This window comes from Nelumbo nucifera, chromosome 4, assembly GCF_055504915.1.
Source record: "Nelumbo nucifera cultivar China Antique chromosome 4, China Antique-T2T, whole genome shotgun sequence".
Taxonomy (NCBI): domain Eukaryota; kingdom Viridiplantae; phylum Streptophyta; class Magnoliopsida; order Proteales; family Nelumbonaceae; genus Nelumbo; species Nelumbo nucifera.
The window spans coordinates 47,607,392-47,627,217 of NC_142652.1; the positions used below are offsets into that span (position 1 = coordinate 47,607,392).

Genomic DNA, 19,826 nt, shown 5'->3' on the forward strand with positions numbered 1-19,826 from the left:
CTTCCATCTTCCCCAATCCTTCTTTCTGTTGCCTTGTTTATTCACGTCCAATTTTGACAATCTTCTTTCAAATATTTCAGAAACTCGTTGCCAAAATTGTTTTACTATTGGGTTAACATTAACAGGCCAAGGGTGTAAAGCAAAGGTCAAAATACGGATACGCTCAATACCTAAACTTTAGTCTGGGTGTGTATCAATTCTCTCATCTTTTTGGGTAAATTATAGATTATTACCTTTTACTGGCAATTACCCCTTGAACTCTCAGATTCCAATGAAGACCCCGTCAGTTAACTTTGAAGAAGATTCTCGTGTGATTGTTTAAACCTTTTTAAATCCCCAAACTACCCTTTTGGGTAAATTATAGATTATTACGTCGAGTAGTGGCAATTACCCCTTGAACTCTAGAAGATTCTCGTGTGATTGTTTAAACTTTTTTATATCCCCAAACTATCTTTTTCTTCAGCAATTTTTTTTTAGTATTTTCTCAATTTCCACTCTTGATTTTTTAGTTAGGCTCCGTTTGGTTTGTGGGATTGGGATGAGAAAAAGAGAATATTTCAAAAATATTTCCTTCTCATATTTGTTTTGAGGGAAAGAGGGGATGAGGTGAGAAAAAGGTGAGATGTGAGATCTCAAAATTGAGGATTCGGGGTCACACCAAAATAGTGTGACCTCGGTGGGAAAACTCAAAAAAATCATTCGAAGGGAGTCTTCTTCTTCTTCTTCAACTGGAGTAAGGCGATGAACATCCTTGCCATGGACTAGCAGTGATGGCAAATAGCAACGAACCAGCGATAAAGAGTCTCCTTACCACGGACCAGCGGCGATGGCGAACGGCGAATATTAAACATTCCCCTTCCTTTTGACAACGGTAACGAACCAAATACTGTTCATTGCTTTCCCTATTCGAACAGAGGAGGCGGCGGACCGGCGGTGGCACAATCCTTCATTGTTTTCTTCATCGTGCGATGGCAATGAACTAGATCTGTTTCTTTCTCTAATCGTCATTTTCTTCACCCCTTTGCATTTCCCTCTTTCTCTGATTGTCGTTGCAACTCTCAACAGCAGCACTCTCATATCTTTTGGCAGTGGCAATCTATCTTAGGTTCCGGTGGTGGCACTCCCATGTTGATTAAGCATCGGTGGAGGAGGGGGGACTATCGGTGCTGGAGGACCTCTTTGGAGCTTTAGTCATGGAGTTCTCTGTCTCTCCCTCCATCTTCCTCTTCTCTCTTCTCCTTCACCTTCTTCTCTCTTCTCCCTCATAAGAGTGTTTTCCTAATATTTTCCCATATATAAAACCAAACAATGGAAGTGTAAATTTTTACACTTTCCCATCCCATCTTTTTCCATCCCACCCAAATATTTCCACAAACCAAACGGAGTCCTACAATGGGTATTTTGGTAAACTAACTTCTTCCATCACTCAGTTTGGGAATCTGAAAGTTTAGGGAGGGTTTATCGTAAGTGAAAGTTCAGGGGGTAATTTGTCACTACCCCTAAAGTACAGGGTATTAATCTGTAATTTACTCATTTAATTTAAAAAATTAGAGGATGCTTAATGCTTTATCTTGTCCCAAAGTTTTAAAACTCCCCAATCATATACCCAATATTATCCTTCACTAAAAGACACCTAGCAATGAAGCCATATATGCGGTTAAATGGAAAAAATGGGATGATTATTGATCAGGCTAACCAATACAATCCGTTGCATAGACTCTTAGTTGCTATGACATTTTTTATGAATCTCTTAATTTCTTAAACATAAAAGTTTTCCTTTGCTTGCCTCAGAATTTGGGTCTACAAGCGCATTTATGATTATTTTACAAATTTTATTTTTATGTATTTTAATTATAGCCATCATATGAAAGAATTTGTTGTTTTTATCTCTAAATTTGAGCTAATCACCACTTAAAAGACCTTTTAGAGGTGATGTTGAACTTTGGGTTTGGAGAAACTTGGTGCAAATGGGGGAGGATCACTTTGATAAGGTCTACTCTTGTCAACCTTCCTGTCTATTTCTTATCAGTTTTTAAGATTCTGACTAAGGTGGCCAAGAAGAATCATGGGGTCAGATGGGATGTAGTATGTGGATGTAAGAAGGATGGGGGTTTGGGGATTGTGAATATAAGGGTTAGGAACATAGCACTATTGGGGAAATGGCTGTAGAGATTCTCATTGGAGAAAGAAAGACGGTGGATTAAGATAGTGGGAAGTATACATGGGCTACCAGGCAATGGATGGGACTCTAGGATCTTAGCAAGGACTACAAGCGCTTCTCCTTGGAAAGTTATTCAAGCCATCTTGCCCTTGTTCTATCCATGGGTTAGGTATGAGTTACACTCAGGTAACCTCATTAAATTCTGGGAACATGTGTGGGTTGGGAACTCCTCTTTGAAAGATCAATTTCCAGGCCTCTTTGCTATCTCTACCCTTAAAAATGAGTCAATTTCCTCCTTTCTTGTTCATTCTAATTCACCCTCTAGGTTCGGTTGGAATTTGAACTTGAGAAGAGATATCAATGACATAGAGTTAGCATGCATTTCAGACTTATTATCCATTCTTGAAGGGGTCTTCATTGAGCCCTCGAAGTGAGATAGTAGAATCTGGACACTCACTTCCTCTAGTTCCTATTCCTGCGCCTCTTTCTTCAAGGCCCTCTTATCCCCCTCTCCTGTTGGACTATATTTTCTTGTTAAAAAAGTGTGGTGTCGACCTGTTCCTCCAAAGGTTGGGTGCTTCTGTTGGGAAGCCTTTCTGGAAAGAGTTAATATAGGGGATCTACTTCAAAGAAAAAGCCCAATAGTTGTATGCCTCCTCACTGGTGTGTTCTTTGTAAATCTAATGGTGAGTTTGGATAACTTATTAATTTCTTGTCAGTTTGTTAAAGTCATTTGGGAATGATTTAGATCTTTGTTTGGTTGCAGGTGGACTCCCCCTTCGGATATGCAAAGCTTACTTACTTCCATGCCCAACTGGTCAATCAAAAGGGCCAAGATCATGTGGAGATGTGGTAGAGCTACAGTGTGCTGGACTATCTGGGAGGAGAGAAATTTAAGGGTATTTTCTAATAAGGAGAGAAACTTGGAAGTAATCCTGAAAACTATCTACATTAGGGTGATTCACTGGTTAAAAACCTTGGAGTTGTTTGTAGTGTTCTTAGTTGATGAGATGGCCAGAAAGTGGAAGGAGATTGCGGAGTTAGGCTCAATCAAGAAGACCTCAAATTCCTACTAGACACCTCTGCCTCAGAGGTTTACCAAATTGAATTTTGATGGCAACAGCATGGGTAATCCAGGGCCCTCCAGAGTTTGGGGAGTCATACGGGATGAAAATGGGAACCTGTTAGCTATGTACTCTGGCCCAATTGGGGTGGGATATTCCTTGAGGGTTGAGATCCTAGGAGCTCTTGAAGGGATTCAAAGGGCCAAGGAAATGAATTATAAAAAACTGATCATAGAAGGTGATTTAGAAATTGTAGTAAATTGGCTAAAAGAGGACAGTTCTTCGCTCTGAAAATACAACAATGAAAAGAGAAAATTCAAGTGGCTCACCAAGGATATTGAAATCCGTTGTACATGGAGACGAGAAGCGCTAATGCACTGACAAATGGTCTACCTAGGCAAGGGGTGAACAAAAGCTCAATGTTTTGGGCTGTTTTGTAATTGTTTCATGAATTCTAGTTTATAGGGTATTTGGGAGTTTAGATTTTTTAGCTCCTTCTTTGTAATTCAGCTTTTCCATCTTATTAATAAAATTCACTGTTATTGATAAAAAAAAAATCACCACTTAAAGGACCTCTTATCCCTTTATGGAGTCTCTTTCTCTATAATCCACCTTTTACCGTTTGGGTTATCCATGGTTTTTCTTTGGTTGACTCCTTTTCATTAATGAGGTCCTTTAAGTGGCATTTGTATATTTCCAAACATGGATTTATTCCATTCCTTGCTAATACAAATATTTGGCATTTTTTGATAAGGATAAACTGCTGAAACCTCCCCTGAAGTTTGGTAATTGCAATTACTCCCCTCTATTTTCTAACATAGTTGGAAGTATATTCCCTTTGTTAAAATCCTTTAAGAAGAGGCATGAAAATGTCCAAAATATCCATATGATTATTTTTGACCAAAATGTTTATTTTCTAAATTTTCTCTTCATTTGAATTGCTACCCCAAACGGTCAAACCCTTCCAATCTCTTTTCTGAAATTGATTTATAAACAAATTTTTGCCCTTCATATCAACCACTCAAAGGTAAAGTTGTAACTTTAAATTTCTTTTACCAAATGATGGTGGCTCAGTTGGTAGAATCTTTGATTCATTGTAGTAGAGACCTAGGATCAATCCTTTTTCCACTGGGGTTGGAGTTTTAAAGGGATGGGGATGAGCCATCCCCAATTGGGTAGCCCCATGAAGTAAACAAAATTAAAAACTTTAAATTCTTTTTTTTTTTGTCCATAGAGTTTATATTGTTTTTTTTTCTTTTCTATAGAAACTAACTTCAATAGTAAGTTCATGGGAATTTTAGACATTTTCATGCCTCTTGCTAGAAAATTCTAACAAAGGAAATTGACTTACACTGTATTAAAAAGTTCAAGAGAGATGATTACAATTACCAAACTTCAAAGGAGATTTCAGCAATAGTCAGAAACATCAGACGAGGTTTCAAAATTTTACCCTTTTGATAATTTTAACCTTGAAAACACATTGATTAATAAGAATATTAAAGGAACCCCATAAGGCCTAGCTCAAGTTGCCTAAACTGTTTGTGTTCGGAATGCGTTTTACGAGTTCCCCCACATGTCTGATATTATGACAGGGCATAAATGAAAGCGCAAATTCATCAACCATGAGCTAGAGTCAAAGTTGAGTTTTCTAACAATGCATTAACTCTAGTTTCAAGAAAGTATGAAATTGACAAGTTTTTGTTTTCCCAGATCCATGAGATGTTGCAAAAATTGGTTGGGTCTTCCGCCATCCTACCTCACCAAGCATATGTCCCTCCTCATCTATCCACTACACAGGCAGAGCTTTATTTCATCAGGGGGAGCAAATTGGTCTATTATATTATTGGGTTTGACTATGATAGTGGAAAGACATCATACCGGATAAACTTACAGCATAAAAGAGGTGTCCAATCAGGTGGTATTTATCAAATTTATGGATGCTTTGATTGATTAAATCTCTTCAGATACCATGTCTTTCCAGTATCATAGATTTTCTCTGTATTAATAATATAACAGGGGGTTGCAAAGAATTTTGAATAACAAGGGAACCGAGGGGAAGTATCCCTTGGCTCTGTACCTGATCCAGTGGTTCTCTATCTTACCCGTGTTTGGGTTTAATTCAATCTTAGAGCTGTTCAGCTTCTCTTCTTGGAATAGCATCCATCATGCACTTGTTCTTAAGCCATTAAGCCATTGGTCTCCTTCACTCTCAACACTTTCTTCTCTACCACTGGATGATGATGGTTCCTTTTTTTCTTTGACATCCCTGAAATGTTTATAGTGCCCTGCTTCCCTGGTGTCGATGTCTTTCTTCTAGCCACAATCATGTTCCATCTGTCTAAGATGCTTGATTGATCTTCTTATTATTTGAGGTGAGTTCTTCCACTCAAGGTTTAAAGTCAATACACCCGGTACGCATAAGCAGGTATATCAGGTGTTTCAATACTTATAACTTTTCTTTTTAGTTTTAAAAAAAAAAAAAAAAATGTTTCAAGGAGTTGGTTTTAGGCTTGCCTATACCTTGAAACAGCCCAAATTCCAAAACGCCCCTTATTTGGGGTTTTGGGAAGCAACTGATAGGATATATACCTATTGAAATATTTTGAACCTTGTTTCCACTCTTTTCTGCCATGCACTACAAATGTAGGGCACCAACGTTTCTTTTTACAATGTTTTTAACGTGGTAAAAAGTTGACTTTTTACGACGTTTCTTTTAAACGTCGTAAAACTAACGTCGTCAAACCCTTTTTTTTATAGTGATGGTGTTTGTTTTGTGTCACCTTTCTTACTATAATTTTTTCCCACTTGCCCCATTGGTTGCTCAAATGTAGGGGTGTCAATGGACCGGTTTTGAATCGGATTGGATCCTATCCAAACCAAAATCAATTTGAACGGATTGGACGGACCAAGACATATTGAACTGGACCAGTCCAAACTTAATGGTCCAAAGTTTTTATTGGATTGAATTGGACCTAATCCATCCATAATGAATTTATATTGAATTGGGTTGGGTTGAGTCAATATCTGATTCATTGATAGAAGATAAGAATATAGGTATCAAAGGACTAGATTTGACTTAGAATTAATCTAAATCAAAACAAATTTGAACAGATCAGACAGTCCAGACATTAATTGGACCGGCCTGAAATGGTCCAAAATATTAATTGGATGGAATTTGGCCTGATCCTTTTAGTGTGACAGTCGGTCAAAAGCCCATAGCTCAATGGATTATTTTATAATTTTGTCAACTTCGTGAAAGTTTTTCACATGTTGCTCAAACTTTCATATAAAATTATTCTTAATCTCTCAACTTTCATATTTCATTACATGGTTTGATAATTTTGCTGAAGCTATATCGTAGGCCTATTAGGACAATCTCAACTCAATAATGAAATAGCCCATCGCCTTGCTTAAAAAATGTTGGGGTGGGGGGCAGCATGATTCTGGGTCCATGGGCCTTGGACCAGGCCGGCCTGTATTATTTCATATTCATATTTTCAATCATTTCTTCACTACATAAATACAAAAATTCAAAACAAAATATAAAATAATAATGAAAAATTGAAGGAAAGTGGCGAATTCAATGATCACAACAACAATTTGAATATATATATATATATATATATATATTGAAAAAATGATTAAATGGAATTGAAAAAATACAATGAAGTTAAAATAAAATGCTATGATAAAATTGAAAATACAAATTTAAAATGGAATTGAAAATTTTACAAATAACTTACAAGGTACAAATAAAATTGATAATTTCAAAACTTACATTGGATGATGTGTCATGTCCTCTTTTATCTTGCAATCTATCTTCTTCATCCAATCAATCTTTCAAACAAATGCATATCTCCAATATTTCATGTCATCCCATTTTTGCTCTCATTTAGCACCTTGTTTTTTACACCTAAAACAAAATTTTGATATTACTGTAGACAGTGGTAGGATAGTAGATCATGTGACATAGCAGCAAGCACAACATAATTATTTTCATGTGATTTTCATCAGGCTAAGATATCAAAATTTTATATAGTGGCATATCTAAATGCCACTATTGGTTATTTAAATGTCGTTATTGAATTGTTTATAGTGACATTTCATTATATGCTACTATATCATATACCGGAATGGTTTTCAATGGTGTAAAACAATATGTTGTAAATACACCACCATAAATGTACAATGCTGTATAAATTGATTTATAACAGTGCATATAAATGTACAATGCTGTATAAATTGATTTATAACAGTCCAAATTCGATTTGAATATTCTATTCAATTCGAATATAATTAATAAGAACTTTATTTATATAAATTGTATAAATATATAAATTATTTATACGATTTATTATTATTATATATATATATATATTATATGAAATATTTAAATATTTTATATAAGAATTAAATAATCAATCAAATTCAAATATTTATCAAATCGAATCAGATTATATATGAATTTAATTTGATTATGTAAAATATCAAAATTCAAAATCGGATTTGGAATACCATTGACACTCCTAATATGAACACTGGATAGTAGTTTTTTGTTGTAAAGGTGGTTGAAGAGATTAACTGCAAGGTGGTTGAATGTGGTTGAATATCAACCTCTTAATTTATTGGACCATAACACTGGTGGTTGGATGAAAGCGCCATTTCAGCTCTTTGCTCTTTTTATATTTTAGAGCCATCTAACATCTAATAATATATAACATCTCGTACCTCACAGTTATATATGCCGAATTTAGTTATGTCTATAATAAGATAAAGTGACCTCAAACTATGAAAATGCAACCAAAGCCTCATTGACTATAAATCTCTAATATCCAAAAATGGAAAGCTTTAATATTAAATATTTTATATGAATAGAGGATCGTTTTTGTATAGTTTTTTAGAGGAATAGAACTTCTACTTCTCGCAGTTTGATGGGTTCCACTATGTTCATATTTTTAGAGGGTGTAAAATAATTTTACGGTAAATTATAGATAGGTATCCTATACTTTCAATTGCAATATTTGAGTACCCTAGACTTTTAAAAATAGACACTGAGGTTTATTCATCACTTAAATATTATATAATGCCAAAAATATTCTTCTCATGTATTTCTGAGATCATTCTCAGGTAGCTAAACATCTCCCCACAATGACGTTCTCACTTGAACAGCAAATATAACATATTCAAATTTTCTGACAACGACATTCTTTGGTGATGATTTATTTCGTAGAATGATATCAAAAATACACAAAAAGGATATTTTTGATATTTATATAATGTTTAACTGACCAAATTACTAATGAATAGAACCAGTGTCTATTTTGTAAGTTTAAGATGCTCAAGTATTGAAATTGAAAGTTCACAATACCTATTTGTTATTATACCCAAAATACAGGATACCTATCTGTAATTTACCCTAATTCTATTCAAACTCTTAGAACGGTCTAAAAATCAGATTGTAATAACCCTTTAAATTTTCTTTTGCAAGAATGCTTAGTGGCAGCTCATTCAATGGTGGGTCATGATTGCATGAAATGAAGGCCCTCAACCACGGTAGTTGATACTGGTACAAAAATTTCCAGACATTAAAGGCTGAATTGATTGATAACCAGAACTCACTTTTGGAATACGAAATTTGTTTAGTAGGATTAAAAATTAAATCTCAACTTAAAACACAAAAAATTTGACATATCCCGCATTAACAACTTATTTGTTCAAGATAAATTTCAGTACTTGAAGTTTAATGGCAACTGAGAATAGTGGTAGAAGGCTCTGAATGTTGAAGTATTTGGTACCAAACCCAAGTTTCAAAATATTGATACTGGGCGATATGTCGATAGGCAGTACTGTTTATTTTTTTTGTTTTTCTTTTATTTATTTATTAAATCTCGTTCAGAGAGGTCAGTCTAAGGTCAATCTATTCCCTGAACCATTAACCAACCCGAAACACTCCTATAAAGGTGTATCGAAAAGGCTTTGATACGATACGGGTCAATACGTAACAAAACTTTAAACCCTCCAAACCATTTTACTATAATAGTACCAAAACTTTTATTCTTTCGGCATATCAGAATTATATAGACAAATAATCAATGCATTTCATGGCTCATTCTCATTTATTGAGAATGGTAGTGGTTGTTGTAAATATTAATAGCCTACCACTATTTAGGAGTCCCACTAAGGTGCGGAAAGGTATGATACCTAATTAAAATGAGAATCATTTAATTAACGAGAAACCACAATAGGCTAATGGTGTAAAACCATTTTTGTTTCATTGAACTTTTAATATTCATTATAATTACTGTTCAGTATGGTTTTATTGTTGAAGATGGTACTATCCATTTTAAGCTATTGTAAATTTCTTGTCAAACCATACCATTTAAATTGGAAAAAAGATTGCTGGTTGTGAAGTATAGTTTTTTTGTATGTGTGTGTAAGTTTTATCAACAATTAGGGGTGGCAATTTTTCACCCATCCCGCTGAATTCACCCAACCCACCTAGTATTTAACCCACCAAGTATTAATTCCTTAGCTTTTTTTTTTAATTTTCTTCATTTGAATTAAATAATTTATAATTAATATATTAATTTTCTATTAATTATTTGACTAAATTTAGTTTTGTCTTGAATCAATACATTTCACCCAACATAAATCCAAATCAATTTAACCCGAGCCCAGACTAGTTCAACGTGGCCCGACCTGATCCAGCATATACTGATCCCGGTTGACACAAATCTGAAATAGACCCCGAGCGGGATGGTTCAGTATCACTTGCTTTGCCCAGTTTGGGTTGTCCGGTCCAACCAACACCCACACATCCCGATCCGACCCGGTTCGAACCAATCCGAGTCAACCCGAATCTGAAACGGGTTCGGGCGGGATGATTCAGTGTTCGTATGCTTTTCCTGGTACGAATCGTCTGCTCCGACCAATACCGACACAATCCGACTTGATTTACTCATGTGGACCCTCTTCGAGTTAATTGGTTCGGTCCAAAACCCGTGCACAAACCTAATATGGGCCAGTTCAAGTCAATCCACCATTGACTAAACCGGTCTGGTCCAATCGGACTGATTCAGATCTAAACGGTCCGATCGGTTTGAACCTAAGTGGTTCAGTCAAACCCGAAATCCGAACATAGTCAAATGGCTTCGCCACTTGTGTAAAAATAACATGCATGTAATGTGATTTGAACCTTCACCACTTGTGTAAATAGTAACTACTATTACCACCAAGCTATGACTAATTTATTTGTTAAAAGAGAGTTAGTTTGTTTTTCTAAGTCCATAAGTATAATATTAATGCGTTTGGGTGGGTTGGACTAGGTTAAAGCGGGTTTGGGTTGAACCCAACCCATTTAATTTTATATAACTGGGTCATTAATGGGTTGGCGGGTTAGATGGGTTGGGTTGAAGCTCAACTCAAACCAAATCCAACCCAACCTGCCCAATTGCCACCACTATTAACAACTTTAAAAATAATCACATTTAGTATTTTTCAATGCATTCCTTTTTATTTTTTGATAAATGAAAATAACGAATTCATTTGAGACAGCCATAGGGTGGATTCAAAAGGCCATGTAAAACTAAAATGAAGCGAGTGTTTGGATCCATGGGTGTTTATTGAATAAGTGCTGCCACATAGGCATCACTTCAGCATTTCCCTCATTATGTGGATTCGTATGCATAGAGACTTGCAGAACCAGTCATTGATTTATGTCTGTACCTATTATTGAAAGAAGCTTCATTTTAGCACTTCCCCCAACGGGTGGGTGTTTATTCACTGTTTTTCTGATGTGGTGCCTAATGTCGTCTAAATGTCAATAAACAAGTTCATTATTGCTTTTCTTGATTTTGCAAACAAATCAAATACAAACATTTAGTGAATAAACACCCACGGTTCCAAACACATTCGAATTCCATTTAATTAGCTTGATGCCTAAAACATGCTATAAAGTTGTAAATTTGCTTTATTCCATGTCAAATTTTAAAATAAACAAAATAATTTACTCCCACCATGATGGGAAGTGATTGGGTCATACCAATAAAAGGAGGGAGTCTCCTAACACAATTAATAGAATGGTGAGTTTGTTGATGGTTTGTGCTTTTCCCCTACCATGGTTCAAAGTATTGATACACTTTAGTGTATTGGTATTTTAATATATGCACTTTTTTTAGGTTTGTTTTTCGAATTTATGTTTTAAGTATATTTTTATATAAAACACCTATAAACAGATATATCAACACCTAAAGATATGATTACAATATGCCCTTTATCAAATGTATGATACTTTGAACCACCCCTTACAATTAAGCAATTAAGCAACGTTTTAAAAAATGACCTGGAAATGGAACTATTTTGGCCATTGGTTTCAAGGTTGATGGTCTAACCGTCCGGTTTGAACAGATGGACCATTCTGATGACAAACAAATTAAAAAAAAAGTCAAAACCGTTGAACGGGTTGATGGGTCAACAATTCGACCACCTGGGTCAACGGGTTGTTGACTTTTTCAATGGTTTTTGACCAAAAATCGAGTTTTGGGTAAAACGGAACTGGTTGCTTGGACGGTTCCAGGGCCGGACAGTTTGACCATCTGGATCAACGGCGGTTTGAAAACCTTGCAATTAAGTAACATAATTAATGGAATGGTTATAAAAAGTTATGGCAAATCACCACACTAGTTATTTTTAGGGAAAATTCCCGATCAGTACCTTATACTTTGGTTCGAGTGACAATTTGGTCCCCAAACTTTAAAATGCGACAATCCAGCACCCAAACTTTCAAAATGTGACAATTTAGTACCTGCCATTAATGGACCATCAGTTATGTATATCATGTGACCTCATGTATGACTTAAGGCTTATAAAAATGTTAAAATTACCCTTGAAAATAAAATACACTATTCATCATCTTCTTTCTCAAGAAGATATAACAGAGCCCAAGCTATTTATCTCTGAGAGAAGAAAAAATCTGGTTGAAAAACTAAATTGAGAGAGGAAAAAAAAAAGACCATTGCTACAATGAAATTCACCGAGAAACTAGTAAGGTGGGAAGATGAAATGATACCTGATTAAAAGCACAACTAAAGCAGGCATCATAGACCAAACCACCGTGCCAGAAGAACTTAGATAACGATGTGAGCTCGGATTTGATGCAATTTTGAATATGGACGCCTTACAAAATCCCAAGTGAGAAAGTAGCCACTAAAAATTGAAACAAAAAGCTTTTCTTTTTCCCCCCACCTAGTAAAGGATTTTTTGGTGAAGCTTCAACGTGGGATAAGCTTTGATGGTTAACCCATATACAAATTTAACTAGCAGAAGAGAGTCAATCAACATTTTCGAAGCACTGTTAACGCGGACGGTTGAGTTATTCGGCCCGGGAACCGTTCAGGCAATCGGTTCTGTTTTGCCCCAAATCCAACATCTAGTAAAAAACCGTTGAAAAATTCAATAAACTGTTGATTTGGGCGGTCGAACTGTCGACCTGTTCAACAATTTTTTACTGTTTTCTTTTTTTTTTTTAATTTTGCTTTTAGAACGAACCATCTATTCGAATCAGACAATCAGACCGTCGATCCAAAAACCGGTGGTCAGAACAGTTCTATTTCTGGGTCATTTTTTAAAACGTTGGAATCAATGTGCCATCATGATTAGTTCATCCTCAGCACCATTTTTCCATTCTGGTTGCAGTAGTGAGGATGAAGCGAGAGAGGGGGAGGAAGAGGAGGGTTGGCATAGAAAAATCGCTTTGGAGCTTCATCCCACCCTTCGCTTTGTATCTTTGCTATTTGGTTGATTATCTTTTAAAGGGAAAAATAAAAAAGGATGAAAGTTTTGACTGTTGGTTTTAATTTTAACATATAATTGATAAAAAATTTGGATAATACTTGAAGGACATTTATGTCTTTTCATATACCACTTAATAGATGATTAACGACAGGCACCAGATTGTTGGATTGTCGCATATTAAAGTTTGAGGACCAAATTATTTTCACCACATTAAAAATCTCACAACCTCCTCAATAACTTCTTCAACTACTTTAGCTGTAATCAAACTACTTCTGCTAGTCATATCATTCAAATAGCTCCACCTCGTCGAGTTTGAAGCGGCGTTAGTTTATTTGCTTTCAAACAAACTCTTATGCTGCTGCTGACTTTTCCTACTAAATATTAAATAAGGGGGAAGGGACAGAGCAGAATGCCGGACAGAATGTCTCGTTGGTACATGCATAGAAAAGTAGGTAGTGATGTCCATCCCAAAATAATTTCCTAACTTATATTTTGGGTTTAATGTCACTCTCCCAATTTAAAATATGACAATTCAGTACTTAAACTTTCAAAAAATATCATTCTTAATCAGTCATTAAGTGTCATTTAAAAAAAAGATACAAATAATTTTCATATGTCATCTAATTCTCTTTATCAGTCATCTAAACTTGACAAAAAATGAACAATCTCAAATCTTTATCTATTGTATTCAAAAAAGTTGAAGTCAGATCTCAATAGGCATTATGATAATTAGGGGTGTTCATGGGTCGGGTTGGGTCGGTTTATTAGGGTTTTCCCAACCGACCCGACCTGGTCGGGTTACCTGAGGTGGAAACTGAAACCGACCCACTGATAGGCCAAACCGACCTGGCCGGTTTGAGTCGGGTTGGTCGGTTTCGGTTTTATTCCTGTACAAAAGGACACCTAATTGAATTCTAATTGTAATTGCCTAATGGATTGCCTATTTGGTGTAAAAGATTATAGAAAGTTAGAAAGTAGGATAGATTGCTTATTCTAATTGTAATTGCCTAATGGGCCTTCTAGTTCTAGTAGAAGACTAGTTATAGTTAAATAGGAAACTATTCAAAGTAGGAACTACCGAACTAGTAGAAGACTAATTCGGTTCGAGTCGGGTTGGTTTCGGTTTTCATACAAGAAAAACGAAACCGACCCAATATATCGTTTTATATATTTCCAACCTGAAATCAACCAGTACTAATAAAAACCCGATCGACTCGGATTGAGTCGGTTTGATCGGGTTGGGCATTCTTATGAACAGACCTAATGATAATCCTAATTTTCTTGAATAGAAAAATAGATAATACTGAAAAAGCATACAGATTTACTGAATCGACACGCTTTGAAATACTGAATTATTCTATTTTAAAATTATGAGGACCAAAGTAACAATAGCCCAAAGTACAGGGTTGAGGGTACTACTCGTAAATTTTCCCTTAAAACAACTATCTATCTACAAAATCTGATGAATAGGGCCCATACAGTAATCGGTCCTTGATTTTGTTTGGAAAAGCCATTGAACTACATGGTTGAAAACCGTATAAAATGACATGAAGCGCATAAGTTGACACCAGTAGTCAGTCCATTACTAGTTGGTTAAGCTCGCCCATCTCACAGACACAGACGCAGTTTTTTGCACTCTGAGTCTGAGCTGAGAGCGATCAGCTGCCTACACATGGAGCCACCAACTTACAGAGCCAATATTCTGGAGCATTGCCGGATCGCTCCCCCTCCAAATTCCGCCACCGAAATGTCTCTCCCACTCACCTTCTTCGACATGTTGTGCTTGGTCCTACCTCCCATACAAAGCCTTTACTTCTACGAGCTACCACAGTTTGCAGATTCTCTCCTTCCCAACATCAAACACTCGCTTTCTCTCACCCTCAAGCATTTCTTGCCTTTCGCCGGAAACCTCACTTGGCCAAAGGACTCTGAGGTTCCTCTGATCCGTTATGTCGAGAAAGATTCTGTGTCTCTGACAGTCGCCGAGTCTGACGGTGACTTCTATCATCTCTCCGGTACCCATTGCCGAGACATAACTGAAATTCTTCCCCTCATCCCTGACTTGCCAATATCCGACAAACAAGCGCCGGTGCTGGCATTGCAGGTCACTGTGTTCCCAAACCGTGGCATCTGTGTCGCAACAACCATCCACCATGCAGTTGCTGATGGGCGAACGATATCTCTGTTCATGAAGACATGGGCTTCGATCTGTCGATTAGGTGGGGACTCGTCTTTGTTGCCTGAGTCTCTTCCGTTCTATGATAGGAACGTGATCAAGGACCCATCGGGGCTCCAGAAGGTTTTCCTGACCGAGTTGTCCAATCTGACCAGCGAATGTGAGGTTGAGTCTGAAAACTGGAGCTTCAAATTATGGGACAATGTAGCTCCGCCCAACAGCGTAAAGGCTATCTTCGAGCTCAGGAGGGATGATATCGAACGACTTAGGAAATGGGTTGTCAAACGACTGGCCAAAGACAAACAGTCGGCACAAGATTCAGTACCCCATTTATCTGCATTCGTTCTGGCATGCGCCTTTCTCTGCCATTGCCTGGTGACAGCAGGAGAAGATGAAAGCAGGGAGAAGACTTACTGTATGTTTCCAGTAGATTGCAGAGCTCGCCTGGAACCTCCGGTCCCTGCAACATACTTTGGTAACTGTGTCCGAGGTGGTATTGTAAGCTTAGAGACGAATCGTGTACTAGGAGAAGATGGGATGGTTGTGGCCGTGGAGGCCATTAGAGGAGCCATTAATGAATTAGAGAATGGAGTTCTTAGAGGTTTGGAGGAGTTTGTTTCAGCCATGTCCTCTATTGACGTACTTGAAATTATTTGGATTGCTTGGTCCCCACGGTTCAGGGTTTACGATACCAATTTTGGGTGGGAAAGGCCAAAGAAGATGGAGATATTAATGACGGCAGGATGTCGAGTGATTTCTCTGGTGGAGAGCAGAGATGGGGATGGTGGAATTGAGGTTGGTTTAGAACTGGACAGAAAACAAATGCAAGTTTTCTCTTCTCTGTTTGTAGATGGTATCAAAGCTCTTTGATCTTTGTTGAACCAAAACAAATTGCTATTTTTACTGCTGCAAGGTAGAGGGAAACTATAATGGAAATCTACTGTATTAATAAATTGCGCATCTTAATATCATAGAGATAGTACAAAGAAGGGTGTCCCCAAATTAATTTCAAAGTATGCAGTCCCGATTTCCTACTAACCCAATAAAATGATTCCAGCTGTCTCGATTTATGCATTAATTAAACGTTTCCATCAACTTTCTCTTCGACATTGGATTTGTTTTTCTTGTTGATGTCGATGAACAAGTGGCAGTCACAGAAAAGCTACAGCCTGGCCCGTAGACTAGACCTCGATGGCCTATCATGATCTCGGGACGACAGGAATCACCTCCGGGTCATGAGCCCACCTTGACGTGTCACGCATAACATGAGGAATGAGCTACTCCAAGCTCCTGCGAAGTCCCGACCAGACAACAACCTCAAAGGATCACTGAGCTGAAACCTGAGGAGGCAGTTCCTATCGAGACGAGCTGTACTAGAAGACGAGCACTAAACTCCACCACGTGTCCGGAAGTTGGCTACTTGGCAGCCCATGTAACAAAACTGTCAACACGTAAGACAGCATCATCAGTCAATGGGCCCAGGCCCACACCATGCATTTGCGATGTGGCAAATAGGTCAGTTGAGCATGATTACACCCGAGCATCGGGTGGCTTGATCGCCTACCAGGTGGTCCTCACCAGATTCCAAGTGTCCTGACCGGGTTCCAAGTGTCTTCACCAAGCCCTAGGTGTCCTGACTGGGTTTTAGGTGACCTAACTGAGCTCCAGGTGTTCAAGGACAAATACCAAGTGTCTCGATGTATGATAGATGTCCTGCATCTGCCCGACACGTATGCTCCCATCATGCATCTGGAGGACTCCCCCTTCGGACAACTAGGCGACTAACTTGATTGTCAGAGTTACAAGCCCGGGATATCACCCTGGGCCCTCTGACCTCATCTCCCCCCTTTGCATGTGAATTCCGATCTACTTCGAGGACCTCGCCAATTTTGATCTGCATCAATTAGCGCTGTTTGTAGGAATCTCTAAACAAAAACATCGGTAAACTTACCTCTACTCTACTAGCATATCTCAAACTTCCAAACACACCCATCAGACCTCTCACCATTCTCCCGCTCAGACCTCCAGGGGGCATCCCCGGCGCTCCCCCTCCCCTAAAGGGCTCCAAGGAGTCTCCTGAGAGGAGTTCAATGACTTAGTCCAGATTGTCAAAGACATGAACTTCAGGGTCCATGCACGAGATGAACTCATGCAGATAGTAAGACAAGTCATGCGAGACACAGTGATGGAAGCAGCACAACAAAACCAGTAGCTACCACCACCTCTCGGAGATCACCCAACACAACCGATACAAGAAAACCAGGTCATCCAACACGTCTAGCAAATACAACAGCATCAGCCAACTCCGAATGTACCCCCACCAGATCCATTTCAGCACGACAAGAGGCACAAGGAATGAAGAGATAGATCGCCTTCCAACCATGATAGACATCGAGGGGACTGGCCCAAGCAAGGGACGAAGGACAAGATCAGCACAAGAGGCATCATCATCGGCCAGAACCACCTGCTCGAGGTTCGTATGTCTCTGGGGAGATAAGCAAATCAAACTCTTCCCTTAGGGAAGATCACTCTTAGGCATCCTAGCATCAAAGGAGGCAGCAACACCATTCTCTAGATGATAACCAGGATGAGAGAAGAGAATGCCATGATAGGCATGATTCCGCTCATCAAGAAGATGTAAGTAGACTAACTTGCAATGTGCCCCTTGCGGCAAAGGTATCTCCCCTCATTCCAAAAATCCTGGTGGAACCACAACCTCTGGAGTTTATGACCCCGACCTTCGAGACATGATGGTACAACTGATCCAGTAGACCATATGGAGAGCTTTCAAGCTCTGATATTGGTTCACAACACTTCAATGGATTTAATTTTGGAGTTTGAATCTCTTGCACTCGGAACGGTGTGTGCCAGGCTGCACTTTCACTTGTAATTTGTTTGAAGTGTGATTCAAAAGTTTAGTAGGGTTAGTTTTGTCATTTTAACTTTTTGTTTGTTGTCTTTATTTGTACACACCCACACAAGTTACATGCTTACATAAGCTTTGACCTTTGCCAAAAATTTTCAATCTCTTAGTTTTCTTGAATCTCACATTGGAATATTACAAGGGAAGTGTTAAGCCTATTACTAGAAGATGGCCTTTCCCTTATGGGGACCCAAATGGAGTAAATATACATATGGTCTCATGGCTTGGGGTGGTTGGGGATTCTATTTCACATGTGTGTGAAATATACATAAGCTTTGACCTTTGCCAAAAATTTTCAATCTCTTAGTTTTCTTGAATCTCACATTGGAATATTACAAGGGAAGTGTTAAGCCTATTACTAGAAGATGGCCTTTCCCTTATGGGGACCCAAATGGAGTAAATATACATATGGTCTCATGGCTTGGGGTGGTTGGGGATTCTATTTCACATGTGTGTGAAATATACATAAGCTTTGACCTTTGCCAAAAATTTTCAATCTCTTAGTTTTCTTGAATCTCACATTGGAATATTACAAGGGAAGTGTTAAGCCTATTACTAGAAGCTGGCTCTTTCTCTTGCATTAGGAAATTTATTTATACCTTGCACGTTTTACTCTCAGCATTCATTAATTTTCCGAGTTGAGGGATTGATGTAGTTCGTGTTACTCAGTATTCTAAGTGCATGGCTACTGAGTGCCTTGAAGGCTGTTGAATCCTGGAACAACATTGATTTTCTGTACTACACCAAACATTATCCAAATGAGGCAACATTCTGCTTAAGGACAATGTTATAGACACACCATAGCCAATAAGTTTTCAAACTCCATTTACCTTCATATCCTCTGCACATTCATAGTAGCATCCACTTTCATGCACAACACCTTAAGCAGAATTAGTTATTCCTTTTCTATTTGTGTTTGCTCTAATTTTACAATGGATGCTATTAGAATTGTAATTATTGATGTCTAAAAAATTGAACCTTTTGATGGAACTCATTTTGTACATTGGCAACAAAAGTTTACTCTCTACGAGACATCCATGGTGTTGCTTACGTACTTGATGACTCTCTACCAAAAAACCTATATGAACCTACAAAATTTGCATTAACTCAAACCTAGACCCTCACTGATAAGATTTGTCGGCATGCACTTCCAAATGCTATGACAAACCAATTGTTTGATGTTTACCGACTGTACCCCATCGCTACTGAAATTTGGAATGCCCTTAAAATTAAATATATTATTGAGGATGTTGGGAACAAAAAATGTCATTAGAAATTTCATGTCCTTTGCCATGTCTGAGGAGAAATCTGTCTCATCACAAATCCATGACTACTTTTATGTTGAGTTGCATACTCTTAATGAATCTTTACTAATTTCATGATTGCTTATTCTTTGATTAAGCAGCTCACACTTGTATTGTGAGCTTGGAGGTGAGGCTGCCTCCTATGAAAACTTAAGTTAGTTTTCTAGTAAGTTCATAAAACCAAGACGACGCAGGGCCGATTAACGCCACTTTGTTGAACATGCATGAATTATAAGATAGTTTTGTGGGTAGCAAATCAATAGATCTACAATAAAGAGAACTGGTTCATGGGCGCTTAGCCCATCAGATCTCTATAGATCCTAATTGCATACCCTAATGTAGGTTCATAGTCTAAAAGACACTTACATCATTGCATGTTTGTTTTAACATCTCAACTTGGTAATTT

The 19,826-nt window shown here is 37.8% G+C and overlaps 1 protein-coding gene across 1 annotated transcript; it reads left to right on the top strand.

Moving 5' to 3' along the window:
• The first annotated feature begins 14,478 nt into the window (after positions 1 to 14,478).
• LOC104611805 (phenolic glucoside malonyltransferase 1-like) lies at positions 14,479 to 16,182 on the top strand. The gene has a single exon (XM_010279029.3). The coding sequence runs from the start codon at positions 14,690 to 14,692 to the stop codon at positions 16,061 to 16,063; it is 1,374 nt and encodes a 457-aa protein (XP_010277331.1). The 5' UTR covers positions 14,479 to 14,689; the 3' UTR covers positions 16,064 to 16,182.
• Positions 16,183 to 19,826: the final 3,644 nt, after the last annotated feature.